At 38.1% G+C, this 25563-nt stretch overlaps 2 protein-coding genes across 2 annotated transcripts; both read right to left on the bottom strand.

Moving 5' to 3' along the window:
- Positions 1-8798: 8798 nt before the first annotated feature.
- On the bottom strand, positions 8799-13333 carry LOC128496725 (metalloreductase STEAP4-like). The gene is made up of 4 exons (XM_053466487.1): positions 12878-13333; positions 10574-11101; positions 9894-10058; positions 8799-9802 (listed from the first exon to the last, which is right to left on the bottom strand). The coding sequence occupies exons 1-4, from the start codon at positions 13331-13333 to the stop codon at positions 9533-9535; spliced, it is 1419 nt and encodes a 472-aa protein (XP_053322462.1). The 3' UTR covers positions 8799-9532.
- Positions 13334-18781: 5448 nt separating this feature from the next.
- LOC128497523 (metalloreductase STEAP4-like) lies at positions 18782-23245 on the bottom strand. The gene is made up of 4 exons (XM_053467628.1): positions 22788-23245; positions 21558-22085; positions 20944-21108; positions 18782-19243 (listed from the first exon to the last, which is right to left on the bottom strand). The coding sequence occupies exons 1-4, from the start codon at positions 23241-23243 to the stop codon at positions 18989-18991; spliced, it is 1404 nt and encodes a 467-aa protein (XP_053323603.1). The 5' UTR covers positions 23244-23245; the 3' UTR covers positions 18782-18988.
- Between the last annotated feature and the right edge of the window lie 2318 nt (positions 23246-25563).

The following is a 25563-nucleotide window of genomic DNA, read 5'->3' as shown; positions in this document are numbered from 1 at the left end:
ATTCATGACACAGAGCTGGGGTAGGGAAGAGGGCATTTTACAGAATCCACCATGCATTTGCAATGGGGGCATTGTGAAAAACCACTCAGCTATCATAAAGTTTATATGATGGCTGACGTGTCCCTTTAATGTTTGTATCCACATAATTTTGCCCTAAATTATTTTTTTTCCATTGGGGGGATTCATTTCATTTTTGTTTCACATTATGTGGCATACGTTTCTTTTGTTTTGCTTATTAATTGTTTAGACATTCTTATTTCTGTGGATTTTACTGGATTTCCTAACCAGTGAGCTTTTCAATATTAAGTATTTAAGTTAACAAATGCGAATGCAGTTTATGTATGGTTTTTTTTGATTGAGAGGAAGACAATATAACATGGACAGGTGCAATTGCAATGGAAATGTGAATGGACGACAAGAATAAGAAATGATTGCATAATTAAAATCAAGGTGAATTACTGAAAAGCATTGTAAAAAACACTATTCCTATTCAATCTACGCCTTTAAAGCTAACAGGTTCTCATGCGATATAATAACCAATTAATTTGGTTTAATTGAACATTTGATATTAAGGGCAATTTGCAAATGTCCTATTTAACACAATACTATGAATATAGAATGTATAACCATTTCTTTCAAACACACAATACTATTTAATGATTGTAATTATACTATTTTTCTACTTGTCTTTGTTTTTGGCCATCTGAATCAAAAATATCTTCTAAATGAGAGTGGGGGTTTCTGATGCATTTGCTTTGTTGGTAAAATCCTTAGTGAAACTCGAGCATTTCCTAGCTAATTTATACATTTTATCCTAATATATACAATTACATAAGTTATAGTGGGTAAAAGGTGATGGAAACCCTTCCATTTAAATTAAGGGGGTAGAAGAAGCATGGTGCTGCCGCAACCACAAGGGATTCTGGGTAGGTGTATCACAACCTCATGCTGACGAGTCCCATGAAGGACAAAACAGCTGCCCATGAGCAGTGATCTGGCTACTGCACCTCTAAAGGCTGTCTTGTACAGCGGGCAATTATTTTCAAGGGATCCATGTATAAAGTGGATATAGAGGCAAAGGTGACAATTGTTAACCTTATTTGCATGCGCCTACCCAGAATCCCTTGTGGTTGTGGCAGCACCATGAGATTTTTGACGGAAAAACAAGCCTCCTGGCTTGACTGCTGTCTGTAGATGAGTGTTTAATAATAACTTCTACTACCCCTTAAATTTAAATGGAAGGGTTTCCATCACCTTTTACCCACCATAAACTGGATTATAAACAAAAAAATATGTAGAATCTGCATTTAGTGTTAACTTGCACCAGCAAGTGTGTGGTGGCGAGAACATGTAGATGGGCAAGTGAAAATCCAAGGGGGCTCTGCGGACGCTCATGTAGGGAGGTATTGAAAAGTCTTGTGCCTCCCATGTGAAGGATATATGTATAAATAGTTTCCTTTCCTGGGAACTTCACAGGGTGAGTAGGCTACCCAGAGCCCCCTATGCCTGGAGATGTGGCTATGATGTGGGTAGACTTCAAAGGGACAGGAATTAGGTAGAGGGTAATTAGGAGTGTGTTATGATCAGAGCTGGGAACTTTATGCCTCTGGCTACCCAGAGGCCTCCCTATCGGTAGTAAGTCCTGCTGACTCCGTGTGTGTGTCCGCTCGCATCAGTGGGCGTTCCGGCTGATGTTGCAGGACACACAGCTGTTTAACTGGGAAATGTGAGGGGAGTCTTTTGGTGGCGACCCAGAGAAGTGGGGCTCTCCTGGAGTCTCCATTCAAAACACAGAGAGTTCCTAGCTATGGCCATTTGTAGGTGGGGAGTGTGTGTGACCAAACATCTCTCCCCTAACTGGAAATTGAAGCAGGGAAGCAGTGATTTAGTGTAAAACCTGGCAAGCATTCAGATCCGATAGAATAGCACTGAACACTTTACAGACATTTCGACATTGGTAATTTATGACATATTTAATACAACATGTAGTAGTTTTATTGCAACAGCACACTTGGCAGTGGTATCAAATCTTGACAAAACAAAAAACAATAAATACCCTTCAGAAACCACCACCTTGGCAAGAATAATTCAGGAAATTGGAGCATGCACATACACACACACAAAAGCTACATCTTACATCAATATTACATAATCATTAGCAGCATTTACTAAATAGCCAGACTAATGATTGTGAGTTGTAATTACACATTTATCAGTGACTCCTCCTACCTATTCCTTTTGGAGCCAGAAGATATTAGATGGACAGGATTTAGTTTAGATATTGAGTTGTGTGGTTAAGCAGTTTATTTTGGTATGTCAAAAAGTGAAGAAGTGAAGAAGAATAAAAGAATATTATTTCTAATGTAACACATTAATATTCTTAGACATTTCCCTATAGGTGCTAAGAGACGGAGGCTTATGCAGATAAATATCTCCAAACTGTATTACTGTTAAAGTCCAAATGTGTTGAGAGTTCTTTCACAGACTTTGTTGTTCACAGGTAGGCCGTGACGTTTTAATACCCACAATGAGCGGCAAGGACAGTTTATACCACACACAGTAAGCAAAACAGGGTACAGAGAAATAAGAGATATTCCAGAAAGCGCTGAGATCTATAGTCAGAGGGTTGAACAGCCAAGGGACATTGCAGGAAAGACTACGTGACTGGAGCTTTGTCAGGACAAGCTAAGGTAAGTACCCAGAAGGTCACAATAACCACAGTTGACCAAGGAAATAAACAGTCTGGAGCATGGTTAGAACAAGCCGACGTCAGGAGCTGGGAGGTTTTTCCAAGTAGTGGAATATTGCCAGTTTGGATGATATGGCTCCTGTAATGAATGCATAGCCAACCGTTAAAGATCCTTTGTCCTAACCTTGCCATTTCCTGCTTCAGTCCTAATAGAAGTTATTATTGTATTGTTTTACTGTTACACAGCGCTTGCATAACTGTGTACAAAGACTCTTTCAGACAAAATAAACCTGTCACTCATCTAATGCATTTTAGCTGTTGGAACACTGTGTATGAGACTGGGGAGTAGTGCCTTTATCAGTCAACATGTTCACTTCAAAAGAGAGAGAAACAATAAGTCTTATGTAAGATTTATGTCCAAGTTTCTACAGTTCAAAATAAAAAATAAAAAAAATTACAATGGAAAAGAACTTCATTTGGTAAAAGACATTAATTACATACATTGAACCTACATCTAAAGACCTGTCTTCCTATATTCCAAGTAATGTATTTGTATAAGCAGTAACTTAGTAATTATCTTCATTTGCTGTCAGATTACACTGGGTATGGACACCAACCCACCATTTTGGATTTAAACTGAGACAAGTTTGCTCTGTCATTCTTGGTAGAACAAAATCACACAACCCACTTTGATTCCACGAGAAAAACCTCCTGCTCTCGTAATGTGCACGACTCTGGATCTGCTCTTAGCTAACCTCTAGCCCCAAGTCAAGAAACTTGATGAGATGTTCAGACAACAGCGACAGAGACGTCTGGTTTTTCTTTTGGGGACGGGATGTGTTTGGTGGTTGATAGCTTTTTAGTTGAAGCACACAGATTCTTCTTTTTATTTGGTAACAACCACATAGGATTGTGTCTACTTAAGAATTGTATAAATACTTTGTTTTGCAATTGTAATGAACTGCCATGGACTGCTTTGACTAACCATCGTGCATGTTCTCTTCTGATAACAGTTAACCCCTTAAGGACAATGGGCAGTCCCTAATCCAATTGAAAACAATGCATTTTGAGCCCATACATGTACGGGCTTTGTCATTAAGGGGTTTTAAAGACTATTTTCTTCTTTTAATTTCCATCTCTGTGAATGATTGGAACACAATTTGGAGAGGGCAAAGACAAGTCTAACAAGTCTTACAATATTATCATAAATAAATAATGCGTAAAGAGGCTCATTAATATTTAGGTCTCCTTGCCAAGGCCATACCTTTCCTAGCCTCACTGCTTTTGTTGGGTGTCTCCCGCCATACCTTCGTTTCCCTCAGTCAGTCTGCACATAGGTCCTATAATATGATTAATTTATTCACTGATTATTCACTTGTGTGGCTGCCCTGCTACAAACATACAAACATTTGCATGTTCACCTCTTAGAAACTTTGTAAGGAAGTTTTACTTTGCTTCAAATTTGGTAGATAATTGCAACATCCTATCAGCATAATACTAAAACGTTGTAAAAATAAATGCAAAACAATACTCAACAACACTGTAAGGTAAATATTTAAGATTTCACATCAAGGACTTTAAATATCAAAACTGTTTTAATGTAAGCTTATATACACATAGTCTGGAACTGAAAACAACTCAAATGTTAATTTCATTGATATTGGTTTTCTTGAAAAGCAGTGGGGGTCTGGGGCTTCTAACATCTGGAAAATATAAATGAGCCTTTAAAACACTTGATCATCTGAAGTATTTGCTGATTTATCCTATTCCAGACTTGAAATTTCCTAATGTGTACTTTAGTTTACTAGTTGATACATACAGTATATAATATTTTCCTATGAGCGGATTTGAAGTTTCATTGAAAGGATGGTATATTAAGTAATATTATCCGTAATGTAAAAGTACATATTTGAGGCTCAACTACGAGATATAACTTAATGAAAACCATTGACAAATATAATTACTTTACTTGGTTATTTATTGAAATGCTATATGGGTTATTTTTTTAGCTAAAACACCAGGAATATTCATAACCCTGTACACCATGTAATAATCATGTTATTAAATGTGGGTAGGTGAGAAAATATTAAATATAAGGAGCGATTCCACTGCAAAATGCTAAAAGTGGAACGTTGTCGTAGCAAGTAATGAAATGTTCCCACTATTTGCACCAGAATTTTGTTTATACTGAGTTTCCTATGTATCTTCCCTGAACACACTCCTCTTTTTTTTTTACCGAATCAATTCTCTGTTTGTTTATTAAGCAATCTTGTGTAAAAAAGTACAATCTTTGATTTTGAAAAACTGCCACAGAGCCCAAAAAAGCAGTAAAACGCCAAAGAGGACTGAAAAAACGCCAAACAGAAAAACGCCAAGTGGATATGGCATTGTGCGATTTCCTATTGAAGAACAGCTAACATCTGGCCGCAGCGTTTTTTCACTAATAAAACGCCGTGTGGATGAATTGGCGTTATTATGGGCGTTTTTGCAAAAAAAACCCCAAGTGGAAACCTAGCCTAAAGGCAGTGTTAGTGAACACACTCTTCCTTTTAACACAAGAAACATTTATTGTCCACTAGACTTGCGCATTTGTTTCGCCCATTCATCCAAAGAACGAAAAAATGCATATTGGATGAAAGAAACGAAAAATGAAAGTGGGCAATATGAAAATCTTCGTTCATTCATTTGTTCCGTTGACACGGAAACCATTTTAACTACACTAAGAGTAGGAGAACCTCGCCACTTTGCCTGCACTAAGAGGAGGGACATTGAGTGAGCTGATCTTCCTTTGTCCAATCAGCTCACTCCTGTCACATCATGCTGAAGGCTTGTCCAATAGCTGTGCTGCATCTTTCAAAGAAAAAAAAAATCAAACTAGTAATGAAGAGAACATATCCAAGAGCAGAGCAGGCAGGGGATCCATTCATTTCACTGTGACTGCTTTATTCATATTAATCCAGCATATTTGGATGTGACTAAGGTAATTCAGTGGATGGATTGGGACTAAGAACTGTCCCTGATTACCTGCTTTATCATAATTTATTTTAAAAAATGATTACTTTTCATGCAAATTGAGAGATTTCACATTTATCACCCAAATAGCTGTTCAGCGTTACACGGATCATATAATTTAATCAACAGCCCAAAAACTTCACAAATGACAACTCACTGTAACTGCTATATACAACATTTTGTTAAAAAAGGGTGACTTTTTTTTTTTACTGACCTTCCTTCTGCTTAAACTTGCAAAACAAGGCTCATGTTTTTGAACGCTTGAGAAACTCTGCATTTTTTTTATCGGCTGAGTGCCAATCCATATAATATGAACAGATGTTTTCTATTTAGACTGCCAGTTAAAAATATCACTGGTGGAAGAACTTTTGATTTTTCAGATGTTTTGGTCAGAGTATGTTAGCATGATGTGAGTTCATGACTGTGTCACTGTTTTTAATGCTGCTGGAGGACTTGGAAAGTAGTGGCGTCAAGATTTTCCTGCTTACTTTACAAGGATGTTCCTGTGTCCCACCTGCCCCCATGTTAGCTGGTGTCTGCGAACATATATCACCCAAGGCCATGTATCCAATAATGAAAATAACATTGTTCCTTAAAAGTGGAAGTCACAATGCACAAACTATTTAATATTTTGGCAATATTTCATTTATCTACAGTGTGTATGACACAACTTCCTGATTGACATCCATCAATTTGAAAAATGTTTTACACAGTGCTTTTTTTTACTGCAAAAAATGAGGTGCTGGTATAAAAAAAATACCCATACATATACACACTCCTTCTCCCTTACCCATACATATATACTAACTATCATTTACCCATACACACTCACTTATGCCTCCTGCTTTGCCATCAACTAAAGGCCCCCTCCACAGCTACCAGATTTCTACCCCTGCTCAGACCCTTTTTCCTGTCTTGAAGCAGTTTCTACTGGAAACTACTAGCTTAGCCTTCTTTTCATGGCCTGTATCTCACAATATCAAGGTGATGTCATGACATTAGAGTGACTTGCTACAGAGTAGGAGGAATACTCACACTAACATGCAGAGACACGTACTAAAACACCCAGACACTTATACCAACATACTAACACACATACCCAGAAGCTCAGATTAACACATCCAGACACACCCGCAGACACTCATACTACTAGACACTTCCACTAACATACCCAGACACTAACATCTGCTTACACACACAGACACTCACCCTAAAACACCCGCAGACACTCACCCTAACACACCTGCAGACACTCATACTACCAGACACTTCCACTAACATACCCAGACACTCTCGCTAACATATGCTTACACACACAGGCACTCACTCTAACATAAACACACAGACACTCATGCTAACATCAACATCTAGACACACTTGCTATAATACTTTCAAAACATTCTCTCATCCTCCATTCTAATTATCTCTCTAATAATTTTTCTCTTTATCCCCTTTTAGAATACAAATGCTATGTCCTTTTAAAACTGTCCCGATTTAAAACCAGGTAAATGGATAACATTATCCTGGACCTGCAGAGACCAGAAGTATGAGGGATAGTGGGAAAGCTCCCGTCCTCACCCTAAGGGCAAACGGGCCTAGCAAATTATTCTGTCACTTTGGATATATTATATAATAATTGTCTAACTCTTTTAGTATTGACTTTTTGAAAAAAAAGTTTCTGGACAATTGTTGTGTAAAGATATTTACGTATTTTCAACGGAATGAGAAAAAATCCAGCCCAAAGAAATACATGACACAGCATCCCAAGCTATTAAATGTACCCTGGATCAAGCTGCAGGGTATGTTTTGCTGGCCAAATCATCTGCATTAAAAGTACAATTTGTTTTTACCATTCATCCAATTTTTGTAAAACCCCTTTTTACCCTATCTACTTCAGCGCTTTTACCTTACCTTTTCCTCCAAACGAATTTACCCCAGCTCTTTTTTTCTTCTTTTTAGCATTCTCTGTCCCACTCGAAGATTTCTTTATACATTCTCTCCCATATCATTAACTCTCTTTTCTCCTACAGCATTTTTGGATTTTCTACAATCCCTTTCCTATCCCTCAAAACATAATATAATCCAAAAAAACCCTCAGAAACCAATTTCAGAAGTCCACTTGCCTTCTTTCCCAGAACTGTGACACTCTCTTAATTAATTTTCTGGCCCAAAGAAAGCCTACGACTCTCTCCCTGCCATGCCATAATGCTTTGAATTATCTGCCCCAGTGATGGCTCCTTCCTTATCACCATATTTTCTTTTAGTCATTTTAATCATAGCTTGGACAGTGCTTTCCTGGCCTTTTTGTGCACAGATATACTGTGACAGATAAAAAAAAAAAAAAACACAATACCATCAAATGAAAATTAATGACAATCATATAATCTTCATGGATTATATAGATTTTATGATATGCATGTTAGTATATTAATAGCATGATTTTAAAATATAATTTTTATAGCATCTATTTAAGACAATCACTTTAAGGCACTTGATCTTGTAAACGGGGATTGATTTTTTTTTCGAATATTTTTTTTCCCCCGATATCGGTCATTAATTGCATAATGTAGCAAGAAATCTATCTCCAGCAACACCAAACCGTGTGAGAAAGGAATGAAACAAATATAATTAAGCTGCTTTCCTCTATTCTTTTCTCACAACCCCACATTGTTTTGCACGTAGTTACAACACAGCAAGGAACAAGAAACAGAACGAGATTGGAGAGGAAGCTCAGATCCTTGTTAAATTAAAACGTGTAATGTTATCGTGACCTCTGAAACGTTTTCTATACAGCATCGCTTTGGATTTGAACAGGTAATAATCAAACGGTATAAATGCGTTTATATTTGTTTCTAGTTTTTGTGAATGTCGCTGATGGCTATTTGATCTGTGCCTTAGTAAATACAACAACATATTTGTACAAATTGGCAACCATTTCTATCTCATTAGTACAGGAAATATTATTATATTTTAAGTTTACTTCAATAAAGGCAAATAGTACCATGAAAGCATGAATGATTAACCCCTTAATGACAATGGGCATTGTTTTCAATAGGTTTAGGGACTGCCCATTGTCCTTAAGGGGTTAAAAAATAAGTCACGCATGTTGCAAGTCTTTATTTTTGGTTGAAGTACATTTGCATTATTACATTTGTTAGCAAAAGAAGACTAGAGAGAACAGTAACATTTATTCTGCAGACTATATAAATGTTCAAGGAATTATGTTATTGTGAAGGTACCATTTACACCCCTCTTTCACATCTCACCCTGCCCCTGCCTGATGGAGCCGAGAGGGCTCACTCTGTTCCTGGGAGGTGTAGAAGTTATATCTGCGTGTCCCCTCTCCTTGCTGGCGGCATTGGGATTGCTGAAAGCTGCCACCGCTACCTATACCCGACCGGAGGACAGCAGGAATTTCCGGGAACTCTTGGGCAGATAGCGAACCTGTTGTGATCCGCTAAAATTCCAAATTGATATTGCTCCTCTATAAAGCCTCTGATCAGAGCTCTATTGAAATTGAATGAAAAGTTCTGCTGTCAAACCATTTTTCTAAAACTAAATTTGCTTGATCTGTGACTAGCATGTTGATGGAAGTATACGAGACATTCATGTTTTTCAGTGACAATATAGACATATTCTGTACAATATAGGCCATTCCCATCTTTTACCACCACAGAATTTCTACTGTACACATTGTTTTACACAGTGAACAAAAGACAATTCATTTATTAATCACTGCTCTTTTTTAATAAATCAATAACTGGTAATAATTTGATAAAATGCTCAGTTCAAACAACATATTCCATCTGTAATTCCATCCTATATTCCATCCTATATTGTGATATGACTATTTTCATACTTTGTTTGTTTCGGAGCTTTGGAAGGTTTTTCCCATCCTTGACGGATCTTTGTAATTCTTTTATCCAAGCAGGGAGTTATCAATATGAACTTCAAGATGAGCACAACGCAAGGAACAACAAGAGACAAGGTGTAAGGAGGTGGCATGTACCACCTGTAGTGAGAAAAATTCAGGAATCTATTCCAACCGAAGATTAGAGCATGCGCTGTACACAGCACCAATGCGAGATACCCAAGTTTTGACTGAAACACAGTACAAAAAAAATACATAATTTGCATGCTACAATGTGCACTGCTAATTCTTTCTTTGAGGAAACACTTTTGTAATACATACCTGAACAAATCGAAATTCCCTCCAGTTGACTGAGTTGCTGACAGAGGGTAATGAAGTTATTCCCAAAATAACAAAGAAGAAGAATCCAAGAATTCCGAAAGCCAAATATAAATCAGACCTCCAAGCAGAGCTGTGGATAAATTCCTTGGTTTGGTTGGTTTGTATCTGTATATGTAAATAAATAGGAAATATAAATACATTCAATAAAATCCTTTTAGATTGATGAGATTATCTGGACTGCAAAGAATGGAATATTAAATAAACATATTATTTAGTAAACTGAACATTAGCTTGCCAAATCTTGCTGCAAGAAGAGACACAATTAATGCTTTGTTTAGCAGTTACTTTTTAGACTATGAAATACAACCAGGTTTTGTTTTTTTGTATAAATATTGTTTGGGATAATAGATACCACTCCTTTTTCAAATCTATAAAGAAACCTATATATTGTTTATTTAGTATTATTTTAAACTTGTTTTATCCAGTGCATATATATACTTGGCATTGGAAGTGTTAAACATATTCCCTCTAATCAGGAATATATAGGAATATATGATAAATGTTCTGTTCTAAGCACCAAGATATGGACATAACATTTGAATAGGCTGTGTGCTTAAAAGACTTCCTGATTACTGGACTACTTCAATGACTACCTACCATTTAAAGAGGATATACTGTACCTGTGCAATGGTCAAGCTGCTGATCCTATGTCTTACAGAGTACCGAATTGGGATAATGAGGGTATATATAGCATGGAGAAATGCATATGCCAGGGCTACCAGCCCAAGCTGTTTGCGACATAACATCCATTGGTCAAGCCAGTTAGGAAAACGTCTGTACTTTGTTCCTCTGTATAGCTGGAGAACGGCAGCAAACACTCCAGGAAGGTAAACCAATGCAAATAAAATTAGTGAGACAATGGGAAAGACCATGTTTGGGATGGAAACAACAATGTAATATGACAAGTCTTTTTTATCATTGATAGCGGGATAGACCACACTACGTAAAACACAGTAAAGGAATACAAAAACAGTCAGTCCTCCACAGATGTAGATGGGAATTCTCCACATTGGGAACAGCTGCAGAGGATAGTTTTCTACTTCCTTAGAGGCCATGAGGGATCCATGATCTTGTGGCGTCAGTCCAATACCTCGTACAATATCCATGACTGCATACTTTGCTTTGCTGTCATTCGAGCACACAAAAACCTGAGATGCAAATGAGAAACGTGGTTTTCAGATTATGATTCCACATTGCCTATTGTCTTCATGTTTCCAAATCTATAAAATGTGTTGTGTTACACATGAAGTGAGTAGTATTCATTTGCCTTTGACTTGAAAAAGTGAAGTTGATACTCAGTCTTAAAATTATCCCTTTGAGTGCTGGAGTCGGGGACACATTTTTTCCCTGTGATAGGTTGTGCAAATTTGCATAAAGTTTTGCTAAAGTTAGTGGTGAATTCTAGCCTAGGCCAACTAGGCCCTAGTGGATGATCGGGCTTCCTGTATTGTCACTGCTCAGTGGGCCGATAAGAGAGATTAATGATTTCCCCAACCAGCCCCGTGATGTCCTATCCCACAGGTCAGAAGAAGGAAGGCGGCTCGAAGGGTTTTGCTAAAAAGCAATGTGGCACTGGTTACACTAAGCTAACAAACATGTCTTGTGTACCCTGTTTACACTAACATGTCAGCCAACTAATCTCACAGGCTAGGTATACTGAAACAAAACTAAACCAGCCAAGTAGGAGGAGAAGGCGGCTTTCCTGAAGCTGACTGCAGAGGTCTGTGCTCTTTAATACTTGCTCTCTCCTGTTGCTGCAATGTGGTGCATTAAGGCAGATTGTTGTGGGTACGTGCATGGCATCCAGGTGCCCCGGTAGTAGATCAAGTGCCTAGCAGTAGTGGCTGCAGTTTGTCAGAGAGTGTGAGCCGCAGCGAAGACAAGGGGCGCCATTCAAAGTAAGAGGGAGAGGAAAGAAAATACAAGCGGAGGGAACTTCATGGATAAATGAGAGAGTGTGTATGTGTATGTGTGCAAGTATATGGTGGAGTGTGTACGCATGTGTAAGTGTATAGAGTTTGAGTGAGTGTGTGAGTGAATGTGTAAGTGTGTGGTGGAGTAGGAGTGAGTGTGTGTGCTGCTATATGGCGATGTGTGTTAGTGTATGCTGTTAGCATGATTATACTTGTGCTAGTATTTGGTTATAGTATGTATGTGGTTCAATGTTAGTGTATGGTTTTAACGTGAGTGTGTGCCATTTTATGGGGTGTCAGATGTGAGCCTATGCTTAGTGGTGCGAGGGATAGTAGGCAGGGAGATAGTGTGTGTATGTATTTTAGTGTATGGTGTTAGAGTAAGTAGGTGAAAGAGTAAGTATACATGTTAGTATTTGCATGTGTTCTAGTAAAAAGAGTTTTGGTGCTAGGCTCACCCCTCACTGTGCAGAGAGCAAGCTAAAAGATTCCTGACAAACAAAACACAGATCTCTGCTCCCTCTATTGTCCAGAGCCACAGAGAACCTGACATAAATCATATATTTGGGGGAAAGGATCAGGAGTCGTGGTCTTGGCCAGAGCGGTGAGCCTACAAAATACATTATTGGTCCCTAGTTACACATAATGAATAACTTTTGTATAGTTTCACTAATAAATGGAAAGAATACACACTCACCTAGCATTAAAGTCTGCATGCATGACAGTAGGGTGAACACTGTGGATAAATACACTATATGGACAAAAGTATTGGGACACCTGCCCATTACACCAACTGGGACTCTTATGACATAAAATTCTAAATATATAGACATCAATATCAAGTTGGTCCCCCTTTGCAGCTACAACAGCTTCCACTCTTCTGGGAAGGCACAAACACATAACTTTCTAATTCAACACAATAACATGAAACAAAGAAAAAAATAGCTCTGCAATTAGATGCAATCTCTGCATTGTTCTATGTGATGCTAGTATTCACCTTGATTAATTTACCTGTCTGTTTGCATCCAAAGTGCCTGACTGCAGAGCCCATGCAGAAACAGTGTTGAATGCTTTTACTACTATAGCTCCAGGTACAATTCCCGCAAGGTATTCTGCATTTGACTCCGGATATTGGTTGATTTTCAGGTTGTTGCTGACATCCACTAAGATTTTCCCTTGTAAAACGTCAGTGATCTCAGTGAGAAAATCATAATGGTGTCTCTGAATCGCCAGGAAGATAATGGAACATTTCTGCGCTGCCTCAGCATGACATAACACTTCAACTCCATTAGGAATCATAGCAGCAGCATGAGGATTTCGACTTCCAAATATTACAGAAAATCCATTCTGGAGCAGTTTATGTCCTAGAGATCGTCCAAAATCACCAGTTCCAAAAATGCAAATACTGTTATGCTTTTCTTTGAAACCTGAACACAAAGGTATCAGATTTGAATCATTCGTCTCCATGATCTGGAAGTAAAACAGAAATGTCCATTAACTATATATACAATATCAAATTACCAACCTGAGTGAGTTTCTCCTGAAGGAAGCTCTAAGATGGCCCTGTATAATGTATAATTAAATCAACGAGACTTATGCATTGATTGAACTGTGCATTATATAGATCCAACGCAACGTTTTACAGTGATTGCCCCTCATAATGTATAGTGAAGTCTGTAAATTGAAAGAACAACTCTACTGCAAAGAGTGGGCAAAATAATATGAAATAGAGAGAAAGACAAGTCGAATACGAAGACATTATATACAGATAGACAGTCAGGGCCGGCCCGACAATGGAGCCGAGTGGGGCAGTTCGCCGCCCCAAGCCCTTTTTTTTTTTTTAAAGTGAAAGAGAGAGAAAGGGGCACCGAGTTGTCAGTACCCACTCGGCGCCCCTCTCTCTCTCCTCTTCCGGCGCTCCGCATTACAAGCCGGCACCGAGACCGAACAGGGAGACTCGCCGCTGGACTGCTGAAAGGTAAGTACAAGGGGGGGGGGGGAGGAATTTTAAATTTCGCCCCAGGCGGCATTTTGCCTTGGGCCGGCCCTGTAGACAGTACAGTGTTAACTGACTGCTCTGATTGGATAATTTGACCCCTCACATTGCTTACATACAATTCCTCATCTTCTTACAGCAAGGCAATGCAACAATGTTTTAGGAATAATTTCCACTACCACAACACTAAGTACCCCATTGTGCTCCCTATAACATGAGATGTCTATGCAGTTCGATGCAACAGGATAAACAATTGTGCCCTAATACTTTATAGAATTACATAAAATAGATTGGACTGGGGAGAAAGATAAGACCTGGCGCAGTAAATCTAAGTGTGTGCTACCACCGGCTACCGGGTGTTTGCCCAATTTGCCAGTGGAGGTCTGTTACTACATCAACTACCTCACATCCTGTATAATAAAGTGCTTCAATCCATAAATCTTACAATGAGTCCACACAATTATGTACAGCGTAGGTTGGCCTACATATTTTTGGGATTTATACTTTTATTTTTGGGGCATTTCGCTACAAATAGAATTTAAAATAGAAATTATATGGAAACGTATTGATAGTTCTGCACAGTCCCTGCACCATCTTTTAAAATCGCATAACAATATAAACTCTATTAAAGCCAATAGTTGGTATATAGTTCAATTTCTTAAAACTCACCTCACTGATTTACCTATGCATTATGTAGGTGCCAGCTCATTCATTCTTAGTGAGAAATGCGCCAGGGATGGCCCTTTATAAACTATAGTAAGTTTAACACAACTTTAACACAATTTCCTGGTTTAGTGAATAAACCCCCAGTTATTCAACGAACTGTGTTACTAAAAATATTCATCAACTCTCACATCTTTGGTATAATATGTTTCTCCCTGTTATAGAAGGGATGAAGCCTGACTATGTTACATAGATCTATAAAAACATAATTGCATATTATTTTTTCTATAAATCTGGTCTAAATTACATCTTATTGTATACATTATATTTTCTTATAGTTTTTCCAGTATTCTCCACTATGTTTTTTTCCATCAGTATCTGCTATTTTAGCCACATATAGACACTATATATTAAAGGATAACCAGTAAAGTCTTGAGTCTCCTTCAGCCTGCTTCTAAAAGCAATTCTTACAAGGGATATTTTAAACGGAATGCATGCTTCTAAAAAGACAAGACGTTACCGAAACAATGATAGCGTAGCTTTGCTATAGAAGCAGCAGAACAGAAACATTTTTATGCATTTAAAACTTTTGAGAAATTAAAATCACAGATCTGCATAATTTAACACCCTTTTATCTGTTCTCTCTCTGTCGTTCTCGGTTATGAACACGTCAAATGAAATGAAAATGAACTTACCTTAGATAAGAGAATAGACTCTCTTGCAGAAAGTTTACGAAATGAATCAACATGTACCCAGAACGGAGCATATTAATACTGCTCTCTGCTGAGCTCATCTGTATATTTTGCTGGCAGATTTCGCAATACGTCTCTTTTCCTGGAATGTAAATATGTTGAAAGACATGCGAGAAAAGGGGGAAAAATCGGTGTCTATAACTTAAACAAGATAAAGGCTATCATGTTCAATGCCATTGCAATTGAGGTTAAATTGAATGAACACACTTTTGACCGATAAACTGGACTTTTTGCTGGGTCAAATTCATAGGCAACTTTTATAACATTCATGCAACAGTGCCTGTGAGTACACTTTGTACCCAAAAATGCATCAGGATGATAACGTTCTTTAGGCACACACGAAAAAGTGAAAAATCCGGAATAGTTTCTTTTCGGTTAATCCATGTTTGTTTCCTCCTGATATATTTGATATTGTAATTGTAGCTTATACAAAAATCTATTTGGAAGTTTTTGGTAAAAAAAAAAAAAAAAAAAGCACTTAGAAGGAGTTTTAATGAATGTGCTTAGTTGAAACAAGAACCAAAAAATCCCCACATGATAAAATCTTATACTGAATAAATACCTCCCAACTAAAAAAAAATGTGTGTATATACTTCCCTGATATATGGCTGCTTAACTCTTCGGTATTCCTCCAATAATCCACAAAAAAAGCCAACCAAAGGCACGAAATAAAAAGATACAAATATAGTGTAAAAAACTCAAAGCAAATTAAAAAGTAGTTGTGCACAAAGGAACAGGATAATCTAGGTCTTCTATAGAGTAACTGAATACTGTGGCTCTTCGTAAAAGGAACAGTATCTTGTTACTAGATTATTCTGTTCCTTTGTGAGTGAACAACTTTTTAATTTGCTTTGAGTTATTTACACAGAGTTACTCTATGTTTGTATATTTTTTTCTTCCTGTATAGGAGAGCCTCTTGCCTTTGGTTTGCTTTTTTGTGGTTTAGTTGGCCTGGACCGGCTATGTAGCAGACAAATTCCTGGTGGCCCGGTAGCCGAGACAACCACGTACGTACCTTTACTGCCACTGATGCACACAATGTGAGGCTACTGGATGGATATACATGGCTGCACACTGCAAGGTATAAATAAGTAGCCTGTGGCTATGTGTATGCAACCTGCCGCCGCACAAATGCCATTCAGTGGTCGCCAGGACCACTTTTCTTTCCAAGTGGTGTCACTGTGAAACCCACTCTCCATGGCCCTGAACTTCAGTTCTAAAATAAATATTGTTACTAAGTTAAAGGTGATGGAAAACCCTTCCACTTAAAATGAACAGGGTAGTAGATGCATTTTTAAACACTCATCTACAGACACCAGACAAGCCAGAAGGCTTGTTTTTCCCTCAGAAATCTCATGGTGCTGCCACAACCACAAGGGATTCTGGGTAGGCGCATGCAAATAAGGTCAACAATAGTCACCTTTTGCCTCTATATCCACTCCATACATGGATCCCATGAAAGTAATCGCCCGCTGTACAAGACAGCCTTTAGACAAAACTCGGGAAGAGGTGGAGTAGCCAGATCACCACTCATGGACAGCTGTTCCATCCATAATAGGACTCGTCAGCACGAGGTTGCAATACTGGCTTAATACTTGAGGCTTGAGGTAGCACGAGAAATACCACTACATAAGTTGTGGTGGGTAAAGGTGATGGGAAAAATAAATATTGTACGCTCAGATTTCAAGAATAACATATCAATGTTTGAATAATTTAGACAAATGACATGTGCTGTCACCAGCTTGTGGAGATGGACCCACAGGTTTGGTGTATTCCGGGTAATTGAGCTACAACCTCTCGATTTACCTTAATATTAAACCACCAGGTACAGTACGTGGTTGCTGCTTGATAATGTATTGGATGACACAAAAGGAACATTTTGGTAGGCAAAGGCAAGCCAGGTTTGGTACATTGGGAACAGGGAACTTAATCAAGCTGAGCTCTGTACTCTGGACTTGTGATTGAATGGGCAAGTAGCAGTGGGACTCGTGCACATTCATAGGAATTTCCTTCAAACCTCACTGACTGGCACCTGCACTTTAACCAGCCTAGCCTTTTGACGGAAGCATAGAATTTGACATCAGAACAGAACCATTCGCCCCATCTAGTCTGTCCATTGTTCCTAATGTAAAGACATCAATCAGTCCTTGGTCTGTTGATTTATGGTAGCTTTATTACCATCATGTGCATGTTTCAGCACCGTTACTGTGTTTAGTAAAGTAAAGTAGAACTTCTTTACCTTACATCTAAACCCCTGTGTCTAGTTTTAGGTTATGACCCCTTGTTCTAACATTTCTCCTCTGAAATTAACTTCCTTTCTGTAAACTGTTAAATTGTTTCTGTTATCTATCCCCCCTCTTTCACCTAAGCTATACAAATCAACATCCTTTAGTCTTTCCTGGTAATCTTTATCCTGCAAACCATTGGCCATTTATTCTGCCTCCTCTGGACTCTCTCCAATAGGTCAATATCCTTTTAGAGATGGAATTTCCAGAACTGTACACAATGCTTCAGGTGACTTCTGGCCAGAGATCCGTTAAGTGGCAGAACCATCTCCCTCTTCTTGCTGCTAATGCCTGTAGCAATAAATTAAACAACCTTCTTGCTCTTTCTAATGCTTTATTGCATTGCTTTCTTATAAGTACTCAGAAACAAGTCGTGGTCTATTATTGTAGTCCAGGCCAAAAAATAAAATTAGTTCTAACAAGATCTTGCAAACCATTTTCGTCCAGACTGTGGCATGTTTCCAAGCCACTGACATGGGAATCAACTACTGAGCTGCTGTCGTATTGAGTTTACACCCCATTGAGCACAGATTTGCAAGATATCTAGTGGGCATAGGGTATCCTGTTCACAAATTTATTTAATTTCCATTGAGAATGCCATCTCTCCTACTGGTACATATCTCCCAGTGAAACAGGGCTACCTAGAGCAGCAAAGGGCAACGGACAGTATTTTGTGCAGAAATCATTTACATGAGTCGCTGGGATGGAGCAATGTGAGAGCAGGGTGGGCCAATGCTCCCCTTTCAGCTTGCAACACTCTTGTTACACTGGAAATGTTTACTATATTTTGGAAATCACCTAAGGGGCTTTGTCACTGTATGTTTTTATTAACTTTACTGTTAATGGAGAAGTGAGTGCTTAGTGTGGTGTGATGCAATGCTTCCCTGTAGTGACCTTGAGAAGTGACACTGGCACAACCCAGAGAGTTCCCAAATATGATGTCTTCCTTGTGGCTCTTCATTTGCCTTACTTGTACTGAGGAGTCATGTTAAAATCACGCTACTGGGCCTCTTCCCCACAGCTAAAGTAGCCATCAAAGCGCACCCCCACAGGTAATCCACCACCGCGGTTGGGAATGCCTTAATCAGAAATGCAATGTCTGTGATCAAGAATGAGAGTAGCTTTATCTGTTAAGGATACTTCTTTAAATGTATCCAATTTAATTACCATTATCACTGTAAGAGAAATAGCGCTGGCAAAAGTACTAGCCAAGACTTCATTTATATTTCTTTTATTACTTGCATTACATAGATGAAGAACGCATTTTATTTTTCTACATGAGAAAGAATTTCCAAAGGGCTCGATTTATCTTAGTTTCACCTCAACATTTTTCAGGTGTAATCATTGTAAGTGCTAGCGAATATTCCTAAATGAAGATTACATATTTCCATACAGAAATCAGTTAGGTTAGTGGGTGCATGTTAAATCATTTTTTTATGTCCAACTCCGCTGAGCACTTCACATTTCTTTCCCACCCTTGTCGTATTTTGGTGATTCTGCTATCCAGGCATGGAACGACGAGGATGAATTTCATTACTAATACTGCACATGGAATAATTAGAGAAATAACAAAAGCCGGAGGGAGGAACCACTTGTACGCGTATCCATAGATAAATCGGTCTCCGCCATAGACGAGCGTATGCGCTGTACACAGTAGCAGTGTCAAGTATCCCAATTTTGACTGCAAATAAACAAAAAGAATTGTATTTTATTCTTGTAGATATATTTCATTTTATTTACAGTAGAGAAATGGTTCCTTGCAGTGACTTAATGAAATTTGAATTTTAACATTTCATATTCCAGAGTATACCTCCAACCTTTTTTCTTTTAACTTTCTTTACAGAGTAGGTAAAAAGAATAACTTTACTGAGATGTCATAGGAAATGGGAAATTTGCATACAATACAGATACACCTTTGATGTGGCACAGAGTTAGAAAATCTATACCTGAATAACTAAATTTTGACCAAAGATATTTGTGTCTATAAACCCACTTTTATGTTAACTATGTTGAAAAACTTATGTGGTATGTTACAGGATACAGATGCATAATAGACTGCTCCTTTTTTGTCGAGAGAGATCCATAGTGCAGAACTATTTGCACTTCTGTGCAAACTTTTAATAAATACGCTCACGGTATCTGATACCACTCATCAGGCCGTTGTTTTACTCCTACCGACCTCAGACATCTATATATCTATCTATCTTTCTATCTTTGTATCAAGATATTTACACCAAGTTTTTATGTATTTGGTTTTATTTATTTAATTTTTTTCTTTTTGTTGTAGTAGTACAAAGTAGTTTATTTGCTAAACTCTATGTTACCTATGATTTAGTTTATTCACTGTACCCAGGGCCGGCCCGACAATGGAGCCGAGTGGGGCAACCGCTCCAGGCGGCACTTTTGAAGGGGCGGCACTTCGCCGCCCCAAGCCCTTTTTTTTTTTAAAGGGAAAGATAGAAAGGGGCGCCGAGTGGTTTTCACTTACCAAGCTGTCAGTACCCGCTCGGCGCCCCTCTCTCCTCTGCGGCGAGTCTCCCTGTTCGGTCTCGGTGCCGGCTTGTAATGCTGAGTGCCGGAAGATTACCTCATTTCCGGTGCTCGGCATTACAAGCCGGCACCGAGACCGAACAGGGAGACTCGCCGCAGGACTGCTGAAAGGTAAGTACAAGGGGGGGGGGTAAGGGTAGATAATAGGCAGGGAGGGAGAGGAAGGGTAGATAATGGGGGGGCGGAGGGAGAGGAAGGATAGATAAGGGGGGGCGGCATTTTAAAAGTCGCCCCAGGCGGCATTTTGCCTTGGGCCGGCCCTGACTGTACCAATTAAAATAAAAAAAACTCAATGAGACCATTTAGTGGACTGTTGTTCATATAGTAGCACTGATCAATCCCCTTAATCGGTCACTAGGGTTAGTTGCTGGTCTGTTCGAACTGCCGTCACTCTTTATATAATATTCAGTACATGGCATCCAGTTAAGTACAAAAATCATCATAAGGCCAACAGTGCATTGATCAAACTATGTATAAAACATAGTGAAATTTCTTTAGCACACTGGAAAAAATATAAAAATGTTCTTTTCATTCCTTATGTCTAATTATCTCGATTTAAGGAGACTCACCAGTAGTGGGGCATTTTGTTGACATTTTTCTACACAATTATTTCACTTTTCCCTCACTTTTTACTATGCCTGTGCTGAGAGTAGACAGCAGGTTCATAATTCCAGTTTTGGGACTAAAACTAACAATTCTCCTTCAGGGTTATAAAGATAAAAGCAGCATAGAAGATGTAGTTTAACATCATCTCTATATTGTTGAGTCGTTACTAATTTAAGGAAATCATTTCGGCTACTAGCAGATCTTGGACTAACGTTGGACACTCACCTGCACAAAGCGGAACTCTCTCCAGTTGACAGCATTGCTTACCGATGGCAGAGATGTTATACCCAAAAGTATATAAAAGAAGAATCCCAGAATTCCCAGTGCCACGTAAGAATCAGAAAGCCAGGCATAGTGACTCAAAAATGGGTAGGTGTTATTTGATTTTACCTGTAAACATGAAATAAGAAAATGTACATATAACTTACTGAAAAGTAAAAAAGTATATTGTGCCCCTTAGTATTACTTATTAAGACAACTGAGTTTTTATGTTCTTGACTAAGTACGGCAAAATGGGCATGGTATGACAACAGACAAGAAATATATTTAGCCATTATTGATTCCGGATTCTAGTAATATACTCCAGAATTGGTTGAAAATTAGATGAACTCTGTAGTTTGTGTTTCACTTGACATTTATTGAAAAACCATTTGGTTTTGGGCTCCGTTATTTATTTTAACGAATAGTTTATCAAAAGAAAACAATCGTAAAATGGTAAGAAACCACTGGTTAGTATTATCTATATACAACCCAACCTTGAAAACTTCCATGTAATTCTCCTAAACTTTATACCTTCCATAACATCTACTGTCGCATTCTATTATGGTTTAGAGAATTACCTGATTGATTGTGTACTGATCAGACCACCATCGTACATAATATCGGATTGGTATTACCAGTGTGTAAATTACATGTAGAAATGCGTAAGCCAGGGCTACCAGTCCAAGCTGTTTGCGACAGAGCATCCATTTGTCAAGCCAATCAGGGAAGCGCCTGTACTTAGTACCTCTGTATAGCTGAATGATGGCAGCAATAATTCCTGGAAGGTAAACTAAGGCAAGCAGTATGAGGGAAACGATTGGGAACACTCTGTTTGGAATGGTAATAACAGTCAGATACAATGTGTTTTCTTTGTTTTTAACATAAGGGTAGATTACTTCAGTTAGCACACCATAAAAGAAAATCAATATAGTAAATCCAGCACAGATGTACATTGGAAGCCTCCACATTGGGAATAGTTGCAGTGGATAATTTTCTCCTTCATTTGCTGATAACAGAGATCCTTGGTCCAGCGGTGTTAGTCCCAGAGAGCGAGCAATGTCCATAACCATATTTTTAGCCTTGACGTCATCACCACAAATGAAAACCTGTATCACAATAAAAGGAAAAACAATATTTGTATGTTCATATGGGAGCATTTTTTTTTAACACAAGACAAGTTTAATAAATGATTGATGGTGGAAGACTAAAACTTATGGATTTTATTTCAGGTGCAGCATTACACCTCCTTCATTGTCATGTCACTGATTGGCTGTCTAAAGCTGTCAATCAAGGGAAGGAAAGTGCTCACACTGAAATCACTGAGAGCACTTTCTGTGCATTAGACCTGCAGAGCCCAATCAAAGCCAGTGCCGGAACTGATTGGAAGTGAGTATTTCATATTGCAGGAGATCTCCTGCAAGCTAAATAGCTGGGGTAGGGAAAGAAACAAATATATATGGAGGATTCTACAGAATCCTTCAAGGCATTTACAACAAGGACATCATTAAAATTTAAAGAGATCACTCAGCTATCAAATACCTTCAAGAGAATAAGCTGGCAAGTGCCTTCATGTGTAAGTGTGAGTGAGTGTGTAAGAGAGTGCGGCAGAGTGTGTGTAATTATTCGTTTCTTTATTTGGGTGGACAGAATGTGAAAATAGTTAATATGCTAGATTTAATCTGAAATATATTTCTATCTATACAAGGAAAATAATAACTAATTCCTGAAACAAAATCATCAAAAGTTCTAACATTATAAATACAAGTTTTCAATATTTCTTCACACAACTTAATAAGAATTAATATTACCTGCCGACTTGCATCTAATGTGCCTGATTGCAGAGCCCAGGCAGATACAGTGTTAAATGCCTTTACTACTTTTGCTCCCGGCACCATACCGGCAAGGTATTCAGCATTGGACTCTGGGTACTGATTTTTCTTTAGATTGTTGCTGACATCGACCAGCACTTTTCCTTGCAGTTGTTCTCTTAAGTCCACCAGAAAGTTGTAGTGCTCCCTGTGAATGGCTATAATAATAATGGAGGATTCTTTGGCAGCTTCTTCATGGCTGAGAATTTTGGCTCCTTTAGGAATAAGACTGGAGGACTGTGGATTTCGACTGCCAAAGACAACATTATAGCCACACTGCAGCATCTTAAATCCAAGAGATTGTCCAAAATCTCCAGTCCCAAAAATACAAACAGTCTGACCCTTTTCAGATTCTTTCATTGTGGAAAGAGGGATACAGTTTGAAGAATTTTCCATTTTCTATAAAATAAAAGTGAAAAAATTTGGTTAATCTACTGGTATATTGTTAAGATTTAACAAAGTAACAAGATTTAACAAAGTATTAAATTAGAATGTTATTCATGTTTTACATTATTAAAAACTAGACGTGCACAAATAGGCCAAAAACATTTTCAGTTCACTTCTTTCCGGGCAATAAATTACTTTCCCTGTCCATTCAGTTTGAACAAAATTTGGGGGGCTGTTATTTTTAATTTGGTAACGAAATTCATTGCACGGTGCCCACATTCACTCTCTAACACTCTCACTCCCTCATTCTCCCGCATGCTCTCCTCCTTTGCCAATGACTTCTGCTTTTGCCGACCAAACTGGTGTAAATGGTAATGTACTCTCCTTCGACCCTCCTTCCGGGGGAGAGGACATCACCGGAAGCACCACCATTTTGGTGGAAATTCATGCTTGGTTATTTCCTGGAGATGCAGATGAAGATAGAAGAGAAAAAGTAGAAGGAGAAGATGAAAAACAAGAAGGTGAAAGCAGAAATGTTTGGCTGAAGCGGGAGTGGTTGGCAGAGAAGGCAGGGAAACATTTACATTGTGAACAAGAATGTGAGAGAGTAAAAGTGAAAAGACGCACAAATTTCAGATTAAATTCTGAGCTTCTTGCTTCGTTTTCGTCTGTTTGTGGGGTTCTGGCCTAGTTTTTGTGGCTTTGTATAAATCGCAGGATTTGCCAAAATTCAGTAAATTTGCAATTCTTACAAATGAGAAATTTAAAAACCCAGTGAAAGTATTTCACTAGCTGGTTCTATTGGCTTTAACAAGAGACTGTTTATTGTGTTTGCATAACTGAATAATATATGCTGTATATATATATTTTCAATGTTCCACCCAACACTACTCTTACCTCATCCCAAAATGTCCAGTATTTTGCAGTCCAAGGTATGTGAAACCATAATTTAGGATTGAGACAGTGCCCCTCCGATATTCTCCCTCATTCTAATCTCAAATTATCCTTTTTTTTACTCCCTATGTTTAGTTTCCCCACCATTACTTTTTCTCCAGTTCCACCCAGTTCCTAAAAGCATTTTTTCATCTTCTTTATTTTTCATAGCTGCATTAGCTTTTCACCCTTTTATTTTACACAAATTTTCTTCCCTCCAGCTTTATTGGCCTTCTGCCATTTTGACCATTGCTTTTTTTTTCTTTACCATAACTGCAATTCTGGTACTTACAGTCAACTGCCCTCATATCCATTTCTATCTATTTTTCATTACTTCATTATACCGCAATTTTTATTTACTTAGCATTGATTACAGCTTACTATTCTAGATGTATTTTATTTACATTCCTTTTTTTTTACATCTTTATCCCCTTTTCCATTATCTATCTCAACACCCTCGATCCTTACCTCCCCTAACCTTTTTCCTGAACACATTTATGCTTTTATTTTTTAGTGATAAACTCCTCTCCCATATAGTCAAAAGGCAGATCTCTAAAATGCTCATCATCCTTGAGGTAAATGAATACAGGGATGCATTGACTGGGGGGGGGTCAGTTGACGAGCAACTTGTTACTTTCTCTGGCATGCAAAAGGTTAAACATCATTGCCTACGTACAGCTTTCATATTTAGATTTTTTTTTTTTTGTAATGCAGCCAGGTGGAATGTATTTGCAAGATTACGGGAAGGAATTTTGGCAGATATCTGGTAGTTATGTATGCATATGGGTTGTTAGGTGTGAGATAAAGTACATTCTCAGTTCACTGCACGCAAAGAAACATTGCTCTGAACTCGTGAGACAAAAGAGTAGGATTGAACGATTTTATATTATGCATCTACTGCAAATTCATGCTCTTGGTTTAGGTGAGTCTGACAGCTTTGTTCTGTTCCTGCTATAAATAACGCTTCCGAGTTACAGATTTGTCATTTTACGTAAACTGAATAAAAAAATGTCAATTATACTTTAGACTATCCAGAGGTCTCTTCCTCAATCAGATAAATAACCTACACATCTATAAAGTGTTACTTTGTATACTAGCTATTTTTACATAAAATGAATTAAAACTTACCAATATTTAGTTTTCTCCTTTTTATATCTTCAGTCTTAGGATAGCTGTGCTGCTGTAGCTGAAATCCTTTCACATTTCTTCAATATGTATCTTGGAGAGCATTCTATTTATGCAGTTAGGGGTTACGCAAGTTTTAAAAAAAACACGATGAAGGATGATGGCTACTTTGGGAAAATCCCATGGTCTCTTACTAGGCATATTATGTTTCTGTTTTAAATGAGAAAAAGAGTAATTCTATCTACCTATCTATCTAGATTGAAACTTAGTT

This window comes from Spea bombifrons, chromosome 5, assembly GCF_027358695.1.
Source record: "Spea bombifrons isolate aSpeBom1 chromosome 5, aSpeBom1.2.pri, whole genome shotgun sequence".
NCBI lineage: Eukaryota > Metazoa > Chordata > Amphibia > Anura > Pelobatidae > Spea > Spea bombifrons.
Note: the sequence above shows the minus strand (reverse complement) of the source record. Positions and strands in the feature narration are given on the sequence as shown.